The sequence below is a fragment of the Vipera ursinii genome (assembly GCF_947247035.1).
Source record: "Vipera ursinii genome assembly, chromosome: 1".
Lineage (NCBI taxonomy): Eukaryota > Metazoa > Chordata > Lepidosauria > Squamata > Viperidae > Vipera > Vipera ursinii.
Window position 1 is genome coordinate 290981729 of NC_139512.1, and position 25702 is coordinate 291007430.

General features: G+C 36.8%; 1 protein-coding gene across 1 annotated transcript in view; it reads left to right on the forward strand.

The window, feature by feature from the left end:
• Positions 1-7751: 7751 nt before the first annotated feature.
• The window catches only part of PRKD3 (protein kinase D3), a 67833-nt gene continuing 49882 nt past the window's right edge, over positions 7752-25702 (forward strand). The window contains exons 1-2 of the mRNA XM_083352481.1: positions 7752-7887; positions 13618-14591. Coding sequence (XP_083208607.1) covers positions 14301-14591 — 291 coding nt within the window. The 5' untranslated portion in view covers positions 7752-7887; positions 13618-14300. The remainder of the gene's footprint in view (positions 7888-13617; positions 14592-25702) is intronic.

The following is a 25702-nucleotide window of genomic DNA, read 5'->3' on the forward strand; positions in this document are numbered from 1 at the left end:
AACAGGTTGTGAAGAGGATGTGTAGCCTTCTAGACAATCTTGCGGACTCTGCTCAAGCAATGCTTGTATGCTATGTTCTGGATGGGAGGGAAATGCCAATAATCTTTTTTTAAAAAAATTCCATTTATATCCCGCCCTTCTCCGAAGACTCAGGGCGGCTTACAAGCTTAGCAGTAGCCTTCATTCTATGTATATGCCTGCTTGTTAGGGCTTTCACACACACCCCAAGCGCCATTATTACAAAGTCAGCTTATTGCCCCCAACAATCTGGGTCCTCATTTTACCTACCTCGGAAGGATGGAAGGCTGAGTCAACCTTGAGCCTGGTGGGACGCGAACCTGCACTAATTGCAGGCAGCTGGTGTTACTTAAGGAGGCATTAGTCCACTGCTCCACCAAGGCTCTTTTCAGCCATGCTCACTACCCTCTGCCCCGCCTTCCTATTTGAAGCAGTGATACTTCCAAACTGGACTGTGATGCTGTATGACAGGATGCTCTCAGTCGTTCCTCTGTAGAAAGTGGTAAGGACAGGGGAAGGAAGATGTGCTTTTCTCATGTGACATAGAGAATGCAGGTGCTGCTGTGCCCGCTTCACATTGAGCGAGCAAGCCAGCCTACTTGCTAACTGCACAGCCAGGAATTTGATGCTGGTAACCATCTCCACAGGTGAATCATTAATGCACAGAGGAGTGTGGCTGTGCCTGCCTTTTCTGAAATCGACAATGATCTCTTTGGTTTTTCCAATGTTTAAAACTAAGCTATTTTCCTTAAACCAGTTAACCAAACCCTCAATCTCCTTGTGGTAAGCACCCTCATTGTCATCTTGAATAAGGCCCACTTCTATTCTATTCTATTCTATTCTATTCTATTCTATTCTATTCTATTCTATTCTATTCTATTCTATTCTATTCTATTCTATTCTATTCTATTCTATTCTTCTATTCTATTCTATTCTATTCCTACTCGTAAGTGACATGAATTAAGTAGACGTTATTTTTAGGTAAGTAAAAGTATACTGTATAAGATTGCAACTATAGAATAAAAATAATATAAGTTGCTGAAATTAATTAGGGATGAATGAAATGATCTAAAATGATTGTCTTTATTATGTAGTGAGATCAGGAGAGAATTGCTGATGGGCCCCTGGAGATAGTTTATTAAGTATGTTGAAGATGGTCCGTAGATGCCATTGTGGGTTAAGTAAATATGGGAAGGTCAATAGTTTTTAAAACAATAGGTTGATATTGCAGGTCTTCCTGCTTGAAATGATTATAGTCTGAGTTTCCAGAATAAGAGAGGGGCCTAATGGCAATGATAATGTGTTCAGCTGTGAGGTTATCTTCTGATACTAGTGCTCTCTGGCTTGATAGTGGTAGTTGTAGTCACCAATGACTTTGAGTGATTTTACACACACACACACACACACACACACACACACACACACACACACGTATCAAGTCCCATGCCATTTCATATTTCTTTTGTGTGACAAGCACCACAGAAGGGATAATATTCCTAAAATAATTGGAAGTGAACATATTTGTCATAATTGGTCTATCTTTTGAGCTTCTGAAAATCTCATAACTGATGACTGAACCTGTAACTTTTTGGAAGTTTCTTTGCCTTGGAAAAATATACTGCTCAAAAAAATAAAGGGAACAGAAAATAAGACATCCTACTATTAAATACTCATAGTCAATAAAAAAATAGGAAAAGCAATACTGGGATACAATCCTCAAAATGACAGAATGATCTCAGTTCGAATCCAAGGCAAACCATTCAATATCACAGTAGTCCAAGTCTATGCCCCAACCACCAGTGCCGAAGAGAATGAAATTGACCAGTTCTATGAAGCCCTACAGCACCTTATAGAACTAACACCCAGAAATGATGTCCTTATCATCATAGGGGATTGGAATGCTAAAGTAGGGCATCCGGCTCTCTCAATTCCTGGCAAATAGATGGGGAAGAAATGGAGGTAGTGACAGATTTTATTTTCCTGGGCTCCAAGATCACTGCAGATGGGGACTGTAGCCAAGAAATTAAAAGACGCTTGCTCCTTGGGAGGAAAGCCATGGCAAATCTAGACAGCACACTAAAAAGCAGAGACATCACCCTGTCAACAAAAGTGCGTATAGTCAAGGCTATGGTCTTCCCAGTTGCAATGTATGGCAGTGAAAGCTGGACCATAAGAAAGGCTGAGCGCCAAAGAATTGAAGCCTTTGAACTATGGTGCTGGAGAAGACTCCTGCGAGTTCCTTGGACTGCAAGGCGATCAAACCGGCCAGTCCTAGAGGAGATCAACCCTGACTGCTATTTAGAAGGCCAGATTCTGAAGCTAAAACTCAAATACTTTGGCCACCTAATGAGAAGGAAGGACTCACTGGAGAAGAGCCTAATGCTGGGAAAGATTGAGGGCAAGAGAAAAAGGGGACGACAGAGAATGAGGTGGCTGGATGGAGTCATTGAAGCAGTAGGCATGAGCTTAGATGGACTCCAGAAGATGGTAGAGGACAGGAAGGCCTGGAGGAACATTGTCCATAGGGTCGCGATGGGTCGGACACGACTTCGCAACTAACAACAACAACAACAACTATTAAATACAGTACATTGTGTTGTTTAAGTGTTCCCTTTATTTTTTTGAGCAGTATATTTTGTTTTCATAGATTGCTTTAGGGTGGATGAGTGAATAGAAGTGTCCTTGTAGCACTTCTTTTTTGTAAGAAAGTAGTAACAAATTTACTTGTTTTTTACAGTTCAAATGTTAACTGTTTATTACATTTATTAAGTCTAATCTTGGTGATAGTCTGAAGAGACAAGTAATATCTCAGCCCACTTTAATTTCTATCTCACAGTCTTAAGAATGGCTTTGGCTAAAATACAGTTTTTGAATGATCAAAAAGAATTTACTTGCTTACATTAATAGGTTAGATTGTCAGTCTTAAATCAATTGTAACATTGTGCAGTATAATTACATACATGAAGCTTGTATTTGCATGATTATGTTTATACCTATGAATGGTTGAATCAAAAGCTGCACTGTTTTAATATCAAAACCAAAATAACTCTTTGCCTTAGAAATACAGAATCAGAAAAAAGTTTAACATAAGGTTTGCTATGGATGTTAGTGTTATTTTACAGCTTTGAATAATTTTATCTAATCAGTTCTCAGTTCTGATCCATGTAAAAGAAGCTAAAGGGCAACAAATTATTTTGGATGCTATGTAACTAAGCTTTATAAAGATGCTTAATTTCAACTTAGCAACGGTTCTGATAATACTCAACATCCATCTGTTATTATGTACAAACTGATGTATGTTTGGGAGGGACTGGAAAATATATGAAAACAAAGTTGATTTCACTTTTAATATTGACTAATGCTTTGACTTAAAATGTTTAATCAACCTCAATAATATTCAAAGTGCTTGTGGGGAAATATTAGTCTAGATTTTAAAAAACCCTGATTCATCAGAATTATTTAGCATGGCTCTTTACAGTAACTTCAATGAAACAATGAAACAATGTTAAAAGACATTAATCTTTTAAATGTACAAATGAGCACAGCTCTACAGGCTGGTTGGTGGTAAAGCAAATAATCTGACATTACATATGTAGCATAGCCTTTAAAGACTATTTTCTACTTATCTGCCAAAATTGTAACATAACTATGATATTGATATTATGTAATACAAAATAAAAATGCACATTTTATTATTTTGGAACGATTAAGACATATTTAACTATAATCAATACATTTATGCAGTTGGATATGACATAGATGTGTGACTTCATACAATGTCGAAACATAACATTAAACATGAGTGCAACTTGTGGAAAAAGTAACACACAATGTTTAATGCTATTGGCTCTTCCATTTTCAAACAATTCTTCCTTTTGTATTCACAAAACATTTCATAATTCCATTATTTGGCATAATAAATTGAAAAACAAATTAGCATTATTCCCAGGCAAGTAAAATCTTCCCTTTCTTCTTGAGTGCTACATTTAAAACTCTGTGGATTTTCAATTAACAAAGATTCCTGCTTCATTTAAAATAGAACTATAGTTCAGATAAACCAGAATTTTAAATTACACCTAGGAGTTGATTTAAGACTTAGAATATATACAGGTAGTCCTCAACCTACAACAGTTCATTTAATGACCGTTCAAAGTTACAACAGCACTGAAAAAAGTGACTTATTACTATTTTTCACACTTATGACCATTTCAGCATCTCCATGGTCACATGATCAAATTTTGGATGCTTGGCAACTGACTTATTTATGATGGTTGCAGTGTCCTGGGGTCATTTGATCAGGTTTTGGGACTTTTGACAAGCAAAATTAATGGGAAAGTCAGATTCACTTAACAACCATGTCACTACTTGAACAACTACAATGATTCACTTAACAATTGTGGCAAGCAAGGTCATAAAAGGGAGCAACATTCACTTAACAAATGTCTCACTTAGCAACAGCAATTTTGGGCTCAATTGTGGTCATAAGTTGAAGGCTAACTGTAGATAAATCCTTACAAGCAGTTTTCTGGGTTGGATAGTAGTAAGTTATTATGAACTGAAGATTATCTAGGATATTGTTGTATCTTAAGAAAGAACAGGCAGCATCCCAACTGGATAAATAAACAGCTTTTTAAATAATTTAGTAAACTGAGATTTTATCCCAGAGCAAATTGTAATTTGCATTCTGTTTACCTAATATTACAGGTTAATGTGCTTTGTATTTAATTTTTTAAAGCTTTGTTCTGCTTGCTATTTGTACATATAAAACCCTGTTTCTTAACTACAAATATTTTTATGATTTACAAATACCAATTAGTTTAAAAATTAGTAGAGATTATGCTCCAGAATAAAGCCCAAGATATATGCATGAATTCAATTTGAGTAATGGGGATAATAGGGACGCGGTGGCTCAGTGGGTTAGGACGCTGAGCTTGTCGATCAGAAGGTCGGCAGTTTGGCGGGTCGAATCCCGAGTGCCGCATAACAGAGTGAGCGCCTGTTACTCGTCCCAGCTTCTGCCAACCTAGCAGTTCGAAACCACGTAAAAATGCAAGTAGAAAAATAGGGACCACTATGGTGGGAAGGTAACAGCGTTCCGTGCGCCTTTGGCGTCTAGTCATGTCGGCCACATGACCACGGAGACGTCCTCGGACAAGCGCTGGCTCTTCGGCTTTGAAACAGAGATGAGCACTGGCCCCTAGAGTCAGAAACGACTAGCACGCATGTGCAGGGGAACCTTTACCTTTACCTAATGGGGATAACTGTGGGCAAAACAGATAGAAAAAAAGAAAACTGCTTTTAGATAGCCTTGAATTTACTGTGTGTTTACTCTCCATGGAATAATGTTGTCTTACTCTAGATTCTCTTTGCACTATATAATAGCACTGCTAAAATATGAATAGAAAATCATTTTTAAGTCATAGAATTTGTTAAATTTCTTTCATATTCCATGCCTCCAGAAAGCATTGAGACCAGGCGCCCAAATTTAGTGGCAACATTCACCTACAAACCACCCCCAGCAACCAATACAAATAATTTATCCCAAAATTGTACCTTGGTTGGCAAAAGCAATAGTAGCTGAATTCAAACATCCCATTAAGTATGAATTATTCAAAACCCACGATCACTGGGATCATTCATTAAGCCAGAACCAGATAAAGCATAGTGTTGCTTAGTGCACTATGTGAACTCAATCTGGAGTATTAACAAAATTTATGTTTGTAATATCCTCACTTCTGCTGGCAAAGCGTCAGGACAACAAAAAGCTATAGCATTGCTGTGATTCCTTGCCAGCCAGTGGATCCGGCAGCTGAGTCTGAGGAATCAGATGAGGAGGAGGGGCCTGGAGTGACATTAGAGTTAGAGGAAGGCTCTGAAGAGCTCCAACACTTACAGTCAGCCGAGGAGCCTGGCCCCTCTACTCGCGCTCAGGCTGAGACACAGCTGTGCTGGGAGCATGAGTTGGACAGTGATGAAGAACAGTTGGGACAAATCCCGGATACACGAAAGTGCAGGCAAGAGAAGCGAGTAGGACAGAGGAATGCAATGGGGCGGCTCCAAAGGCAACGGAGAAGGCGAAGCCTTAGCTGAATTATAACAGGGAAGGTGAGGGAGGTGCTGGTTGCCAAAGGCAACCATTTTGTTTAGCATCCAGTTTCTGTGGACTGTGTTTGTTTGCCTTGGACATTGACTCAGGTCTGTGAGAATAAGAGAGGTTGGTTTTTTCTTGCGGTTCTTGCCTGTATCTTGGAAGAGGTGTTTCTCCTTACGAGCATAACAAGGACTCACGTAGGCTGGGATAGAACAAGCATAGCCATTCAGTCTGAATCTCGGTTCTCCCTAATAATTGCTTTGGACAGAGTTCAGACCAACCCAAACCTTTGTCATGAGGGTAAGAATACCAAGCTGTCAGTTCTCTCACACCACAGCTTGTTATATAGCAGTTGATCAATCTTAAGGCTGCCATTGGACATGTGCTGCCATATCTGACAGCAGGTAAGCAGATACAGATCAGAGGCTGCTTTATTCTTCCACACCTTGCAGGCTCATTGTCTTTTTACTGAGCACCCCCTAGAGGGCCAGTCTTGACTTTGAGTACAGTATACAGCTCATCAACATTAGAGTGTAAGCAGAGAACTTTGAAAACCTTTCTCTTAGACCAGGGGTCGGCAACCTCGGCTCTTTTATGACTCGTGGACTTCAACTCCCAGAATTCCTGAGCCAGCATAGCTGGCTCAGGAATTCTGGGAGTTGAAGTCCACGAGTCATAAAAGAGCCGAGGTTGCCGACCCCTGTCTTAGACTGAGCCTCCAGTGCCACGTTGACCCACAAATTAATCAGCCACCATTTATGCTTGCCTACGGGATGGATGGACCCAATCCGAGGGGTTCGTTTTTCTGCCTGAATGTGTCACGCAGCTCCAGGAAACTTAAGTTAACTGAATAAACCATAAGCAAAGGTCGTATAAATACAGCCATCCTTTTGTAAAGGGAACGAAACGAAACAAAAGAGGCGATCTGGGGAGGCAAAAACCTTGCCACGGCAGCAGGCTTTGGAGGCCCACGGGGTGATTGATATATGGAGCGGACTATCTTCCTCAGAGATGAAGACGCGGCCGACAGAGGCATCGGCTGTGCGGTCGCGAGAGAAGGTGATGATCAAATGCGCTTGGAATTTGGGACGCGAACACGCGAAGCTCCGCTTTCTGACTTCCTTTACCAAGAGCTCGCGAGCGGCCAAAGGGCTCGTAAAAATAACTCGGCTGAAGCACGGAGAGAGGCCGCTCAACCAGAGATGGCATGGTCGACTAAGAGAGGCGAGCCCAAATAATCCTCGCGGCATCTTTCGGAGGGTCAGTTCAAACTTAATTCCTCCTCCCGCTCTAGCAAAAAAAGCAGCAGAAACACCACCACCCCTCTTTTTTCCCCATTGACGTCTGCACGTCCTGCTCGATCCCCTTTTCTCCGCTCTCCATGTTTCAAGGTTCCTTGCATCCCCCTCCTCCCCTCCCGCCTTCGCGGTTCAGCGCAGCAAGCGCCACAGGCACTAGAAGTAACGGAAACTCGGTGCGCCGCCTTGGCGCCTGCGCCATCTCAGCCTTGTTACTCCGCCGCCGCGACGGCCTGGCGGTCGTTGTAGTTCTTGGTGGCTTTCATTTCGGGTGGAAACAGGGTGAGGGAAAACTTCACTTCCCGGCATGCTTCTCGCACCCCCCCCCCGGTGTCTTTTCTGGGGCGGCTGAGACTTTTCAGTGTGTGTATATTGTATGTGCGAATGGGTGTCTGCGTGCTCGAAAGTGGGAGCGGCGGTAATAAGGTGCGTGTGAAGCCGCCCCGTCCCGGGCGGAGACGGAGTTTCTCGAAACTACAAGTGAGTGGTCAAAGAGTTATGGGTGGCGAAGGTGGAGAAACCTAGCAGAGGGGGATAACATGGAAAGTTATTTCATTCCGTAGGAGGCGGTAGTGCCGCCCTTCCCAGGGTACCGAGAGAGGGAAGGGAACGGGAGGGAAGCCGAAGCTGAGTGGAGTGAGGCGCAAGCTCGAGGTGAGCGTGGACTCGGAGGCGCTTCATCTTTTGCGCCAAAACGGCGGCTGCCGCTTCACGGCAGACGTGACTTGAGGGGAGAGGGGAACAGGCCGACCCGGACGCGTCCAGGTGTGGCAGGGCGGGTGAGTCTGAGGCCACATCATCTTTGCTCCCCCCCAACCTCCCCTCTTCCCCCTCCCCCCCCGCCCCAACTCTGAGGATGCTTCCAAGAAGAGCTGGCTCCTTCCTCTTAAGAAAGCCCACTCCCTTTCAGAGGGAAGTTTCTTCTAGTTTAGCATAGCCGGAATTGAGATCTTAAAAAGATTAGGGGAATCTGTTCTTTTCGAAGTGCACAGACACTGATAGAAGAAAAAGGAGATCCTGAGCCTGAAATGGATCGCTCCTCCTGCCTTTGCCCAAAGACATGTAAGGTGTATTCACAAGCACTGGTAAAGGTGTGCTGCAAAAGGTGTTCCTGCAAAAGGTGTTCCCCTGGAACCCCTCCCTCTCCCTCCCTCTCCCTCCCTCTCCCTCTCCCTCTCCCTTTCTCTCTCTCTCTCTCTCTCTCTCTCTCTCTCCCTCTCCCCCTCTCCCTCTCCCTCTCCCTCTCCCTCTCCCTCTCCCTCCCCCTGTTTTCAGTTTGGCAGTCGGCAGATTTGTAGCTCAGGCCTTGGTGCTATGTTTTGAAGTGTGATTGGTGGAACTTTCAATGATAGTGTAGCTGATTTACATGGAAACAATCACACCAACACTTGTGAGTTTGAGGAAGTGGTGAATGAACCACTAGCATAATTTTTGGTGAGGGAGTGTAATTGGGAAGCTTTTTTTATTAAGGATGTTTGCAGTATGATGATAATCTCATAATTATGAAGTGGTGGTTGTTAGCCCTAAGTGGGGGTAATGTTTGGGAAATAATGGAAGCGTCAACAGAAAATAGAATTGAGTCAGTTCTGATGGGTGATTTTTCTTTATACATGACATCTACAAAGTACTGTTGGGATACTGCAGTTCCCAACATAGGTGGCCGCTGATAGCTTTACCAGAAGTTAACAGTATTAGAGCAATGAGGCAGATTGAATAGTGAAGAGAAAAATGGTGACTTACTAGCTACCTTCCACTTTTTATTTTTCAGTCATTTCTTATGTTTGAAGTTCAACATATGCAGATTGTATTAACAGTTCACATTTTAGGGACTGCATCTCAGTTGTGTGGATGAAGTATGTTAGTCATCTCACTTACATCATTTTGTGTAATGGAGATCTTCACATGGATAAAGTTGTTTTTTAACCAGAACAAAAATGAGCTCAACTGAATTCAAACTTCCCTCCGAATAAACATATATAGAACTGAGTTGTACAAACTCCCTTATTACCTGCATCATTGGGCTAAATAATCTCTCTTACAGCTGTAGTGTCTTTCTGATGTTTGAGAAAGATATAATTCAATCTTGAAAATTTGGGAAGATTTAAAAAGCAAACAAATATTGTGGCTCTCCTCTCCTTTTGTTGATTTGCAACTCTTTAGTTATATAGTTTCTTCCCTACCATGGAGCTTGCCAATTTGTCCATTGTGCAATTGAGATATTTCAGCAGGCAAACAATGTCAGCCTTCCTCTCAACCTTAGACTGCAGATAAAACCACAGAATAAGTACGTTGTGGTTATAATTCATATGAGTTTTTATTAAAGATAAAGATTCATGAGAATATATTAAGATAAAAACTCATGTGAAGTGTAGGATTAAGAACAAAGATAGGGTTTGTCTCCAGGCAGAAATATGAAAGTCTGCTTCAAATTCTTAGACCCAGGAGAGGCAAAAAAAAGTTATTTAACTGGTTGACAGTGAAAGGGTTAGGTTTTAACATTTTCAGTATGAAACTAATCATTTGGAATTTATTTAACTGGAATAATCTAGTTTTGAAGAAATGTCAGTACACATGGTTATTAAAAAGAATGTATGATATATTTTTTTCTGAATTTAATTTTTCGGCTACTGCAGTTTTGCACATGAAAGAGACATCTTTAAATTGAAGATGTAATCTGACTAGGGTGGCTATTCCTTTGACAGGTATAAAGATTAACTCAAAACATTTAATATTGGGAAGTTATTAAATGTTGTCTGCAGTGTGGAACTTGATGTTCAGCAGCCTTTGAGCTTGCCAGAAAAGAAAGCAAGATATACATAAAATAAAAACGATAGCAATTTTTCTTGACTAAACTTTTTTTCCTGGTTAGCTTGAGAATTTCTTTACCAAAACTTACTAAGGCAAACACTATTTAATTATATAACATGAAAACTTTTTTTTAAATGTCAATGTACAAAAGTAATTTAAGTGAATTATTTTTTCTTTACATTGTCCATTTTAGCATATACAGAACTAGTATTGAGAACAATAAATATTAGTGTTATGCTTATAATTTTTATACATTTATAATGTTTATAATAAAAATATATAAATAACCAACATCATCTATGTCTTGGACCTCATGTAGATTGTTGCAGCTTCCTCTCCTTAAGCTGGCTTTTTCTTCAAGTCAGAATGCTTCTGTTAAAATGTATCTCGGTTTTGGTCAGGATATATAGTCAGGATATATTCTAGGTTGTTCGGCACTGTAAATAGCATGCAGTAATTGTTACAGGAAGATAAACCTTATTGAAAATTGTATTGTTGACTATCTTCTGGTTTTGTTGAAGATCTCACTGGAACGCAAATGAATACGTTTTTCTACAAACCATTTTCTGTAATTGTATTTTATGGAGAATGTGACAGGGTAGAGACCTTGAAAAATCAATAATTTATATCCATTTATGAACACTTTAAGGAAGTTTAAATTTGCTATCTTGTCTTGGTTCTATTTGTGTTAAAGTTATGTAACTTTGTTGCTTAATCCACTAAGAAAAATCTTGTTCTAACATTGAACTGAATCCAGATTTAGTCATGCTTAGAGTTGAATTATTAAAACATTAGGACAAAGTATGATTACATCTGGGTAAAATCCACTGTAAGTAAATAAAAATATTGGATAAATGCTCTGAATTTAATGTATTTGTTATATTTCTTTACATCTCAAAAATGTTATTTCTAAGAAAATAATATCATGCAAAAAAAATTCTTATAAAATAATATGTACTTAAAATTTGATTGAATGAATGAACTGTTATCTGAAAAGGGCACCTATTTCTGTTATTAATGTCAAGAGAAATACATTCTACTGCTAAGCTTGTAAGCCGCCCTGAGTCTTCGGAGAAGGGCGGGATATAAATGGAATTAATAAAAATAAAAAAATAATAATTTTAGATGTCTATGAAGGTGTATATATTAGTGTAAATAAATACATTTTATGCATTTAAGACAATGCAACTTAACTCTAAATCTCATTTTAAATTGTAGCTTTAGTGCTGAATAGCAGAAGTAGAATGGCAACGTATATTTAGTCATCGGTATGAATTTCATTCACATACAGGCTTTGTTACAAGTATTTTCTTAAGACTGGAAAGCAACATTCTATAAGTCAAGTGGATTCTGTTAGAATGATGTCTTGCTTCTTCATTATGTTCAACAGATGTATGTTCTGAATATGCAAATGATGTTTCATTCCATTTATTTCTGCAGTTTCAACATTTTATTAAATATTGTAATCCTAACCCTAATATGGTACATCTTGGAAGTTTGTGGTCACAGCACAGCTTTTGAAATATAAGAATCCATTTTCAAAATCAGAACCAAAATCATTTAGTATTGAATTTAGATAATGTAGAAACAAACACATAACATTCTATACGGGCTTGCTTCCTATCCTAAACTAAGGTCAGGGCAAACAGGTGTTTTTTTTTAAACCGCCAAGGTGGGGGTTATATGCATCTCTGGGGGAGATGCTGTTCCATCTTTTTCATATAATGCTTTATATATACTTTCCTATGATATGTTCCTGTTTTACAGCTTAAACCTTAAATTGGACTTCTGTAGTCAAAATCACTGTAAAGTGGTCCATAAAATGAATATAGGTTTAATGCGCAATCAGAGCATCCTTGTGATTATATTTTATTTTTTCCTAAGAAGATAAGTTTACAAATTTAATAACTGTTCTCTTTCTAAAGATAAAGATCAATAATAGAGAATTAATGAAATAAAATAGTTAATTCAAAAACACTATACTTTTTAAACAGTTTGTTTTTAATTAAAGAAAATCAGCCAGAATCACCTGTCATATTAAAAACCAATTTAAAAATTGATGCTTGTTTTTCTTGCGTTTTATAACAAAATATTCTTCAGTTGTTCATAGCAATAAATCAAACTGAATTTTAAAATTTTCACATTTGTTTGGTAGTAAGCCCACCCATTATTTGTCAAAAATATGGAAAATTATTATAAATGGTATATTTCTTCTAAAAATGAATTGTTTTCCTCTTTAAAATTAAAGTGTCTGTATTCTGATTATATTCTACAGTGAGAAAGTACTTTTACCAGAGATGATAACAACTAAATGTAATTGCACTTAATTAAAATACTTTTGGCTAGTGACTAAATTGTAGTTTAAATTAATTTTTTCCTAATGATTTAAATCATATTTTAAATTGATTTAATATTTAATATAATATTAAATTGATTTAATTTAAATCATAACTCACCCTGTTTTGAACTCACACAATACTCCACAGTTTTCATTGTGGGGACTACTAACTAAATTGCAATAGAAGATAATAGTGGTGTGATTCTCAGTTTTTGGGGTCAATAGCATATTTGGTATTTTGAGAATTTGGGCACTCCTATCAAGTGGCTGTCTTGGCCAACAAACCATGCACAAACATATACAGTACAAGAAAGCAAGCAAGCAAGCAAGGAAAGTTTCTTGCCAATTCTTGCGGTCTCCCCCTACAAGCTATCATATGATCATTTCATTTCCTTTAATAAATAGCTCTTTCTACGTATAATATTTCATGAGAGGATCCACATAAATGAAAAGCTGACAGCTTTTTTGCCAGTTGGAGAATTGTTGAGGATTGATAACTACATGAAATTAAAAATGCCAACACGCTGCACTTTGTAAAGTATATTATGCTTGAGTTTCCTGTGTTTGCAGGAAAATGTAGCTTTACTGCACAGAATGTACCTACTTTGTATCTGTGTTCTAGATACTTATTCCTGCTCCTGTTTTGAGAATAGAGTGACTTTTAATTTCTCCAAAATTACTTTTTCTATAACTTTCTATAATCAGTAACTCAAGGAGACTTAAGATTCATTTTATTGCTATAATATAGACAGAAGGTTGACCTCTGTCAGATTGTTTACCCATCTAGTTCAGGGTAACTATCAGCAGCTTTCCAGGCTCTTTCAGATCCCTTGATAAATGATCACTTTAAATGAATATGTCAAGGATTGAAGAGCTTGCATAAATGGTACCACATTTTGGTCCTTCTGTAACAGATACCACTGTAAAGGTAATTTATTTCCAGTGAAATGAAAGCAGAAATTGTGACATGAGCAATGGTGACTGCAGTATTTTTTCTAGTTTTCTGATGATGATTATGTAATATTGTTAATATATGTGATATAACATATTTTTTTTCTTTCTAGGCAGTTCATAGAGAATACTGCAGACCATCAATGTGAACCCAACACTTCTGCTTCATATACACATTTTGTTTTTTACTTTTAAAAGACGAACATTTTCCAGAATATGAAAACTTGGAAATAATCACTGTTCTCTTTTTTTCTCATCGTTAAATGATAAAAGAATTCCTGAAAACAAAATAGAATTATTCAAGGCAGTACTTATGACCTGATACACTAATTAACTTTAAAAAACTGACACATATTAACATTTATTTACATACTGAATTGTGAAGTGTACTATTTCTAAGTTGGGCAATTTGATACTACTCTCTCCATGAACAAAACCAACTCTACAGTTGTCTCAAAAGCAAAATGAAGATCTTCTGTGAAAAAATATTGTATATTTCTGTTTCTGAAGTGAACAATTTTATAATGATGTAAGCATCTCCCAATATCTGGATGCGGTGCTAAAGACAACTCATGTTTGACACCAGCTCTACAAAGAGGACCTTTCCTTAAAATAACTTCTAGCCAAATTTATACTCGCCAGCATGCACAGAATGAAAAGGAGAGTGAAGTTGATTTAGACAAGAGGATTTTCCTTGAACCATAGAAGTAAAATGTGAGATTCAACTTGCAACATTGCAGAAATTTTTTTTTTGTCTGTATGTTGAACAGGTCTTGGTGGATTTAAATCAACTCAGATGTCCTCAAACGAATCTTCTCCTCCATCTTTACAGAAGTTTTCTCCATCTGTGTCTCATGCTGCTACTCCACCTACACCATCTTTATCCTCAAGTCCACAATCTGGACTCTCAGGCCGACTTTCCAATGGCAGCTTCAGCACACAAAGCCTCACCAACTCCAGAGGATCTGTACATGGAATGTCTTTTTTGCTGCAGATTGGTCTCACTCGAGAAACCGTTACAATTGATGCTCAAGATCTCTCCCTATCTGTTGTTAAAGACCTAGTGTGCTCTGTAGTTTATCAAAAGGTAAAACACACTGATTTTAATGCTCATATTGCTATTATCTTTCTCCCTTATTATGTAGTTAACTCAGGTTTGAATGAACATACAGGAAGAGCAAAAATTAACATGCAAATTCTGCTTATCTACGTTGCTGTCCTTGTTGTCTTCCATATTTTGAGGATTTGGTAGCATGAAACTTTTTCTATCCATGAGTACTATACCGGAAATTTAGAATAATTCAAAATTCCAAATTGTGTGAAGAGATTATCTGAATATAGAGGGCTGCCTTTTTAAGTGTTTATCCTCAATATACAAAATGAACAGTGAATGGAATGGGAATGTAGGGACAGAATTTGCTTACTTGCTGTTGTTCAATCATTCTCTTGTTTGTTAAAGCCTTGAACCATTGAATAAGCTTTCTGTGAATAAGAAAATATAGATTGATTATAGATGGTTGGGGAGCCACTTTATTGTAGTGGTTAAGCATCAGATTAAAAAACCAGGAGATTTTGAGTTCTAGTCCCAGTTTAGGCACAAGGCTAGTTGGGTGTCTTTGGGCAAGTCACTCACACTCAGCCCTAGGAAGTAACCAATGGCAAACTACTTCCAAAATCTTGCCAAGATAACTGCAGGGACTAGTGCAGACAGTCGCCAAGATTTAACACTGACAAAAAAAGAAAAGAAAAAAAAGATGGATTTCTTAATTAAATTTATATGCTGCCTATCTCTCTGAAAAGCGATTCTGGACAGCTTACAATTAAAATCATAAGCATAAAGAATATTAAAAACATTAAATAAATACAAAGACAAGGGGCAAAAATGGCAAGATCAATATGGAGATGGCTGTTTCTCAGTTAATCCATCTTACCACCTCTAACATTGAACACCCGTGTCAAGAACCCAGGGTAACTTGCAGACCCAAGTTTTATGCTCTTCTGGAAGACCAACAGAGTGGGGGCGGATCTCACCTCAAGTGGGAAGATATTCCTTAGACTGGGGGGCCACAGCAGAGAAGGCTCTCCTTTTACACCCCACCAGCCAAAGCTTTTTTGACCAAGAGGGTCAACAGCATGTCACTTTTGCCAGAGTGAGTAGGATGGACTGATATCTTTGAGGCGAGACGGTTCTTCAGATAACCTGGATTAAGATTTAACAATGCAGTTCTTTGGTTGTAAATAGTACTATTGAGTTCATTAAATTTTTATTCACATGTTACACAACAGTAGGGTTGCAATCTTTGAAGGAATTATGAATCTTGAATATATTGTTTAATTATGTATAATATCTTCACTTATAGGGAGGATTTAATTTAAAATTTAGCATCATGGAAAGTTCTTGTTTGTAGTTTGAATGGCAATTTTTTATCCAACTATTTGTGTAATATGACTTGATTTAATAAACTTCTGTAGTATTTTAGCATCTCCTTCAAAGGTTGGCGGATGGTTGTATTAGAATCAGTGCAGCAGCTGAAATAGGGTAGATTGAGACCCAGGTGTATGTTGTATTTCTGATACTATTTCCCCACAGAAAGTTTAGGTGTAGGCTTTAAATTTAGTATTACATCTCAAACATCTGAGAAAAGTAATATATTGAGATATGTGTATTCATAATGGGAACAGTATTCACTCTTAGTTTGTACTTGGGAAAAGTCTTACAGGGAAAACATCAGCCCAGGGGTGCTTTGGTGATTTGCCAAAAGTCAGACAGGAAATTTCTTCATCAAATGAGTATTTGATTGTAAACTTTTTACAACCAAATTCAGCATCTGGGCATTTATTTTACATCAGTCTTTTTATATAAGCGCTCATGAACTCTGGTTTATTCTACGTTTGCATGTATCAACACTAGAAAATAAGAAATACTAGTATTAGAATGCCAAACTTACTTTTCACTTATTGTGGATTACCTTGCTTTTTCAGAATGTGATGGATTGATAAAAAATGTAATGTATCCTAGATTGAAAATGTATGCTTATTAGCTTATGATTTCAAAACTGGATTATAGTATTTGCAAGTGAGATTTTAGTTGAATTCCCAAGAAATTATTACAGATAAATTTGGCAAGTAATAAAAGTGGTTTCTTTTTGGTCAGCTTGGAAGTTTATATTACCATTTGTGTAGCTTATTTTAACACTTGGACAACATACTTCATTTTTGGGAGAAATCTTACTTTTATATCTTACAGTAAACATTCCTGCTTTCAAACTCATTTCTCATACTTTAGTTATTCTACTATTATTGGTTACCACTATTCTTTCCGTACAGACATTTGTTACATTTTTTCTTGGTTCAGGCTTTTAAGTTAGTATTTTCCTGTTGATTCTTGGCAACTTCCACTTGTACAAGCACTTGGCTAAAGTTCAGAAGTATGTTATAGGAAGCCAATTGTACTTTAAAAAAAAAGTATAACTTTGGATTCTGAGTTTGTCCTTTCCAGTTGGCTTTAGAATGGCTGCATGTGAACGAAAGGTCTTATGCCCACAGCAGCTGCAGAGTGAGCATATGTTCCATATAGACAACACACTTCTGATCAGGAAATAGGGAGGAGGGGTGCTTATATGTGGTGAATTTCTTTTTCATGAGGATCTTTACAGCTGGTGCACAGGTGGCAGTATAACTCCAGTTGCACAAGTAATCTCTCTTGTTATCTTTGAGATGTGCAACACAGTTTTAAAATCGTATTTTAGACACATGTGTTATAAAAATATTTCACAAGCTATACTGATCATGAGAAAAAAGTAATATTGAGATTTTATCTTTATGCAGTCTCTAGAAAGCTTACAAAATATTGTAAACATTTAACTTTCTAAAAATTTTTTAATCAGGCAAATGAGTTCACAACTAGGAAGGAATGAAGGAAAAAATAGGAAAGATATTAAAGCAATATGCTTACAGGGTTGCTAACTTGGAATTCTGAGAGAATTAGCACACCTTTAGATGGATCTTCTGGTGTATAGAAAATATATTGTGTTCAGAATTCATGGGGAAAAAAACAGTAAATAAGTGTTGATCACTCAAATGTGCCAATATTAAGTTCAAGCTGTTAATCTTTCTTTCCATCATTTGAGAAATACATTGAGAACAGAAAAGAAATTGACTAGGCAGCTGTTAAATTAACAAAGATAGAAATAATTGAAACTACTTTATCTGGTAAAAATGATTAGTAGAAACCAACTCAACTACAGAGAAATATATACCATCAGAAAATACTGTCCCAGATAAGCAATTTAAAATTATCTGAATGGACTACATTTTTTTAAGTTACAGAAGTTGATCATGAAATAAAAAAATTCAAAAAACAGATGCTGTTATCACTTGTGGTAGTTCTAGTTCTCGCCGCGGCCTCAAAACACTCCTTTTCCACCTGGCTGACCTGGACTGACTGGGATTTTAATTATGTTTTTAATTTTTTAACTCTAATTTTTAATTTATTTTAATTTTAATTTATTGTACAAGGGCCTTTAATTTTAATTTTATCTTAACTTCTGTATTTATTGTATGTTATTGTTGTTAGCTGCCCTGAGTCCTTCGGGAGATAGGGCGGCATATAAGTCCCATTAATAAAATAAATAAATGAATAATAAACTTGTAGAATTTAAATATTAAAAGATGTACTACCTGCTACGCTTGCAAGTTGGCAACATATCTAATACTCCTGCCTCCTTTTCCTCCTACAACCACCCAGTGAAATGGGTTGGGTTAAGAAAGAGTCACTTGCCCAAAATAACCTGGATGTTTTTCATACCTGGGGAGGCTAGTACTCACAATCTCCTGGTTTTAAGGCCAGCATCTTAACAACTACACCAAACTGTCTCAGATGATAGACTTCTATGAGGTGGACTAGGGTAACTGAGGGAGGCTTTCCTAGGTTATGGATCAGTGTATCAGGAGTCTAAAACCTACCAGAATACAATAGGGCAGGGGTCTCCAACCCCAGTCTGTGGACCAGCACTGGGCTGCAGCACGCCAGTTACTGGGCTGTGCAAGCAAGCAAAGCCCCATCCACGGGATGCAGACAGCATGTAAAACCAGGCCCCCTCTGGTCCACAGAAAAACCTCACTCCATGAAACCAGTCCCTAGTGCCCAAATGGTTGGGAGCCACTGCAATAGGGTATTTAATCTGCTGGCAAAATGAGAGTATTTTCAGTATCCCTTGAAATTCATGGGTGTCAAACTCGCCACCTCACATGACGTGTCGTCACCTATCACAACTCTTTTTGCATTGCCAGCAGTGGGGTGGGCATGGCTTCAGTATGATGAAACCGGCCCACGGGCTGGCAGTTTGACACCTGTTTACCCCCTGAGCTCTGCTTGATTCCTGCACGTTGAGATTCTGGCAAAGAATTTCAGAGAAGGACTTTCTTTGACTGACACACACACACACACACACACACACACACACACACACACACACACATACACATACACATATACATATACATATACATATACATATACATATACATATACATATATATAAATTAATTATTGGGACTTATATGCTGCCCTATCTCCCGAAGGACTCAGGGTGGCTAACAACAATAAAATACAATGATACAAAAGATAAAAAGAATTAAATTAACAGCCCCAATAGAATAAATTAAAATTGAAGTTAAAAATTAAAAAACATTTTAAAATCCCTGTCGTCAGTCCAGGTCAGCCTGATGGAAAAGAAGTGTTTTAAGGCCGTGGTGAAAAAACCGGAGATCCGGGGCCATCCGGAGCTCAAGGGGAAGTTGATTCCACAGGGCCGGTGCTCCCACAGAGAAGGCCCTCCCCCTGTGGGTCGCCAGCCGACATTGTCTAGCCGATGGCACCCTGAGGAGGCCTTCTCTGTGTGAGCGTACTGGGCGATGGGAGATCGTTCCCGGCAGCAGACGGTCCTGCAAATATCCCTGGCCTAAGCCATAATTACTTTTCTTGCCTTTCATTTTTCACTGTAATCCTTTCCCCCCCTGTTATCTGCTTCCTTTAATGTTTCCTTTTTTCTCTTCTGTCATCGCTTAAAGTGGTGTTCTCTATTATCTTCCCTTTTATCCAGTCTTATACAGTATAATCCTTTGAACTGCCAGAATTCATCTGATTCTGTATTGTTTTATAGTCCCCTTTCCCACATGATTCAGCTTCATCCTTTTTGTCATTCCAGAGAATTTTGACTTCTATTGTTAATTGACTTCTTCAAAAAGCTATATGGCTTCTAATACACCTATTCATGCTTCTGTTAAAGATTTCTTCTTATATTACCTTAAAAATATCCTTTCTCTTAAGATATGCTGCTGAGTTGTTTGATTTTTACTTTTGCTCTGCATGTGTGAAAGCTAGTATTGGTGTTCTGGATTTACTTGTATCAAATTTTTCAAATAAAACCCAACAGAAGTTATGATTTCTTTCTTTAAAAATGTTTTTTTATTTGACAAGATGACTCCTACAAATGTCTTAAATAGATGAAATTGAGCAGTTTTTCTATGCTTTAATGTTTTCCCTAGAGAAAGTGTTTCTTTGGTTATAAATCATGGCACGATTCAGTTATAGGTTTTATCCTGCTTTCATCTCCTGCATGACAATTGCTATTATAATACTTGTTTAATTTCTAACTAATTTCTGACAAAGACTTAAAAAAGCTTATTTGTGTGTTTCATTAAAAATCATACAGATATATATGCTCCTATTGATAAGAATATAATAATGTTTTGAAGAATAAAATAAAAATCCCATTAATTGTAAGCTTTTCTACTCATACTTAGCAAAGTCATCATAGCTAAAATGGTGTAATTGTCAGGAAATATTTGTAAGGCACCAGGAAATGTAATGTACAATGTTGTATCTCAAAACATTCACTCACACATGACTAGATTGCAAATATGTGGCAATATTTACTGTTTGTATTATTTCTCTTTGCTTGGGTAATTTTGCTTACCTCAGGAAGGAATAGTATTATGAGTATATATATAAAATATTATATTAGGGAATTTGGTTAGCTATTTATTTACAGTCAAGCACAAATATTTAGAGTCATGCAGAAAAAAGGAAAATGAATTTAAACAAGCTACATCCCTAACATATCATTAGTATAACTATAATATTGAATACTAACTCCAGTGCCAATTGAACAAAATTTAGCAACTCTTCTTGTTGTCTTATATGAATGAGAATAGCCGCCTCTTTTAAAGTTCCATAGCTATTTGTTAGGTTGAATGTTATGACAAGAGCATGCTGGCTGTATAAAAAAATCAATGGAAAAACATACTATAGGTGAAATCATTTTATTTCTTTGCTTTTGGACAAAAATATTTCTGAAACTTCAGCAAGGCATGTGGACATGTGTCAATGTTCACAGAGTATAAAATGTTGACTAAATAATTATCATGGGAAAAGAGCCTTCCAAGCAAACCCACTTCATAGAAGATAGGACTTGAACTTAGATCCTTTAAGGAAGATTGTTGAAGAGAAATTTCTTTAGCTACAACTTGTGTGGCTAAACAAAGTCCAAGATTGATAAGATAAGCTGGAAAATTTTGAGACTGATTCATCTTTTTTCCTTTGTAAAATAATTAGTAGTAGGAAGTTGTCAGTGAAAACTACAGGTAGTCTTTGATGGCAATCACAGTTGGGACTGGAATTTCAGCTGTAAATCATAGCATTCATAAGTTGTTGCACCCACATGACCAGACCGAATTTAGAGTGATCATTAAGCATATTATGTGGTCATAAGTCTGAATGTATTCTCCTGAATGGGCATTTTTTTTGTCAGAAATGGCAAAAAGCATTGCAAATCATGGTCATGTGAGTGCAGAAGACTGCAACCAGTCACAAATATGAGCCAATTGCCAAGCATCCAAAATGCATTCATGTGACTGGGGGATGGTGCGACATTTTAGGATGGTTGGAAATGCTTTACGGGCTGTAAAGCATTCTTTCCAAGGCCATTGTAACTCCAAACAGTATTTATTAATCAGTTGTAAGTCAAGGACTACTGGAAATTGAGCTGGAAATTGAGATGACAGTGTCACATATGAACCTCAGTAAAAATTAGTTCAGCTTTTAGTTTTATCAATAAGAGAGAGATTTTGGTGTTTGTAACAAGCCTCTTAAAAATTTGGGCTGGGCAGGTTCTAGGAGACTTAAGTCTGGGTAATTAAAGATTTGTGCAGTGCACAGCTGATGACTGATGAGTCTGAAGATACTTAGCATTGGGTGCATAATTGGTGCTGAAGGAAATATTGAAATACTTTAATTTTATCAATATAGAAACAATTTATTTTCTCTGATGGTGAATGGTGAGCTTTTTGGAAAAAGGATACTACTGATTTATTGTAATTTATTATCAATCTTTTCTGTCTACAATAAGAGATAAGGACTTAGAGGTCTGTCTCAAGATCATTTGAACTATAGACAAGATAGCTGTATCATCAGGTTTTAAAAGAACTGAAGCAGTTCTATTGGCCAACTTTGGTGGATAAAATGTAGCTTTTGTCAAAGTTTGAACCAAATTAATTTTAAAAAATGGGGGTTAGAGATTAATGTAGACACATCCTTGTTTCACCCTTTTTGGATAGGAATTAGGAAAGACAAAAAAACTTGAGATACTATAACAGACATGCATTATAGCAGAAGTCTCCAACCTTTTGGGCACCATGGACTAGTTCTGTGGAGAGAGGTTTTTTCATGGACTGGAGGGCGCGTGATTTTGTGTGCTGCCTGCATCTTGTGGATGGGGCTTTGGTTGTTTGTGCGGCCCAGTTGCTGGCATACCGTGGCCCGGTACTGGTCCACAGACCAGGGGTTGGGGACCCCTGCATTGTAGTATTTCACATAAATATATAATCAAGCAAAGAAGATATTGATCTGCAAAGGAATAGCCACTATTGCCTAAAACCTGTCTCTTGGAATCACAGTAAGATTGTTACCTTTGAATCAATAAAGGCACCATAAAGAATATCCAGAGGGTACGAGATACATTTTTTTTAAAAAAGCAAGACAATACCCTGTATGAACATTGATCTGTCTGCCTGAAATTTGGTTTGCTCCTCTACCAGAATATTGGCTCCACCCTCCAGCCAATTTTTAATCTATAGCTGTTTGCTATACTGGTAGTCTGCAACTTACAACTGTTTGTTTAAATAGTGATTTATGACTGTTTTTCATATTAATAACCTTTGCAGCATCCCCATGGTCATGTGATCAAAATTTAGGCACTTGGCAGCTGGCATGTATATAAGACAGTTGCGCTGTCCCTGGGTCATGTAATCTTCTGACAAGCCAAGTTATTGGGGAAGCCAAGTTCACTTAACAGTCATGTTACTAACTTAATAACTGCAGTGATTAACATCTGTAGCAAGAAAGGTTGTAAAATGGGGCAAAACTCACTTAACAACTGTATTACTTAGCAGTGAAAATTTTGGGTTCAATTGTGGTTATGAGTCGAGGACTACTTGTAGTTAACTGGTAGTGTTTATTATATATTCTGTTATTGTTAAAAGCATAATGGCTGTGTAGACTACATAATTCTATATAAATCAGATGATGTCCTAAATAAACAGATGCTTAAACAACTTAATTCAAATGCCTGAGCAAATGCTTAAACAAAAATCTCTAATTTTTCTAGGACTAAGAGGACAGCAGCTTGGAATTTCTTCTCAGATTTCCATTAAAAGCAATGTTTTTTATTTTTTTTAAAAAGCCTTTCTTACTCTTATGAGAAATTCTTCTCTATCTCATTGCATCAGACTTACTTCTATGAGAGCTGTTTCTCCTTATGTTGGACTGAGAGTTTCCTTATTGTTTTAACTGTTTCTTTGAAGCTGTTTTCCATTGTTGTCTATTTGATTGTAATGTATTCGAACTCATCTGCAAGGAATAGATTTCAGATTTCACCTATCTTGTTTAAATCTCTTCTTATAAATCCAATCCTTACATTTCTAAAACAACCACTTGATATTTGTGACTTTCCTTAAATGTGATATATTTTTTGATGACAAAAGTTGATGACTTAATATAAGACTCATAGGAATTAAAATTTATTTTATGAAGTTGAAAATGAGAATATAAAATAATTTTATAAATATTAATTTATTTAGAAGTATTATACTTACTTTGAGTGTTGTACTTTAGCAAAAATTCTTTTCAAAGGCTAAACTAGCTGCAGTATGTAACTTTTTAAATACTTACCGTATCTTGGTAAGCAACAGTGAATTAACAAAATATTGTAAATAGGATTTCCTATAAGAAATTTTCACGCAAGAAAGGAAGTACCAGGAATTACTTTTCTTTTTGTGATCAAGCAAAATGATTAACAGAGCTACCCCTTCAAAATTATACATTTGAGAAAACTATTCTGTAAGTGTGCTTTTCTAGCCGCTCAAATGCTCAAATTCTATATAAAGAATAGTTTCCCATAGTAATTATATAGCCTCTATTACCCTTACTCTCTACTTTCTCAAAGAAGACTATAATATCTAGTATAAGGAATTCTAGTTTAAATCTTTTCATACTTCTTGATTTATATCATATTATCTTTACTTTATTATCTTTAATGTCCTCACAAGAAGAACATGGATATCCTTTAATGGTCAGATCTCTGAAGATACTAAATATTACATTTAAGTTCAAAGAGGAAAATGAATTAAGGGTAAATTAGTTTGATATTAGTATTCTGAGCAGATATTAAGAACATTGCTTTGTAGGTGCTAAAAGTCTGGACAGTTCATGAATTTGTCAAGAATATGGCTTGACAAGCTAATTGGTTGATAATTGACTACTTCTATAGTAGATGATGCGAATAATACAGAAAAATATATCTTTATTTAACCAGAGTACATGACTTTCTGATTAGCAAGTTAAACATGGGCTGGTGACATAATAACTAACTGGATGTACAACTGGCTTGAAATTTATACTGAAAGAATATGGTGAGAAAAGATGAAAATAATTCTATATTGGTTTGGTCATTAATAGAGTCAATAAGGATAGTATCAGATATTAAAGTTCCTAGGTACCTGTCAACAAGTGGGCAATGGGACTCAGGAGCTATAGCTGTAGGATTACTGAAAGAACAACAGTAATAGATAAAACAGACAAAAGAATATTGTGTTGAAACATCATTCCATAATAATATATTATTATTGATTGGAAGCAACAAAGCATATTTACTTAAAGTAAATGTTTGAACATTGGAAAATAATTTTCCAATCTCAAATATCACTGAACAACAATTAGCAGATCAAAGGAGATTCATAAAATAGAATATTCAGAGATGTAGAATGGGAAGAGATTTAAAAAAAATATGAAAATAAAAGACCCCAAAGCAATAGTAGAAAAAACGCAGATAAAGATAATTGTAAATATAAAGGGAACAACTGATATGAATTACAGAAATGATAACTTAGAAGAAATAATAGCAACAGAATCAGTATACTCCTGCACTGAAACAACCTATGAACTGATCCCCTAAAGAATTAGAAGAGAAGATTATGGCATATGCAGAATTATCAGTAGAAAGTATTGATAATTTCTTGAAAGTAGTTCCCCCAGAAGATCTGGTACCTATAATGAAGGGTGTAAATAAGGTGCTTGCAAGTATTAAAATTACATCTGTCAAACACGCCAGTCAGCTTGCCTAAAGGACAGCAGTGGTGGTTATAGAAGAATTGGGTACTGAAATTAGAAAGCCAAAAGTAAAATCATATTTAATTCCAAAATGGAAGATCAGACTGGAGGCCAAGGTAAAGAAATTAAGATCAGATGTAAATAATTTTAAAAAACATAAAAGAGGAAATATTGAAGAATATAAAGAATGAAGACAAGTCTATAAACAGATATTGATTTAGCGCCACAAAAATGAAAGAAGATTTGGAAGTCAGTTGGAAGATCTCATAAACAACAGAAATGGGTTAAAATTTAATAAAAAGGATTAAAAACTGAACGTCTCCTGGAAATGATCAATTGCGTGACTTTTGGCTCAAATATCTGACTAGCTTACATCCAGTTAATGAAGTATTGCATAAAGGAGTCATGAGCAACTGGTTATTAACTGGCAAAACATCTCTAATTCAAAAATACTCAGCAAAAGGGACAACACCCGGAAATCATAGACCAATAAGTTTTCCTACAATGTTTAAATTACTCATAGAAATGAT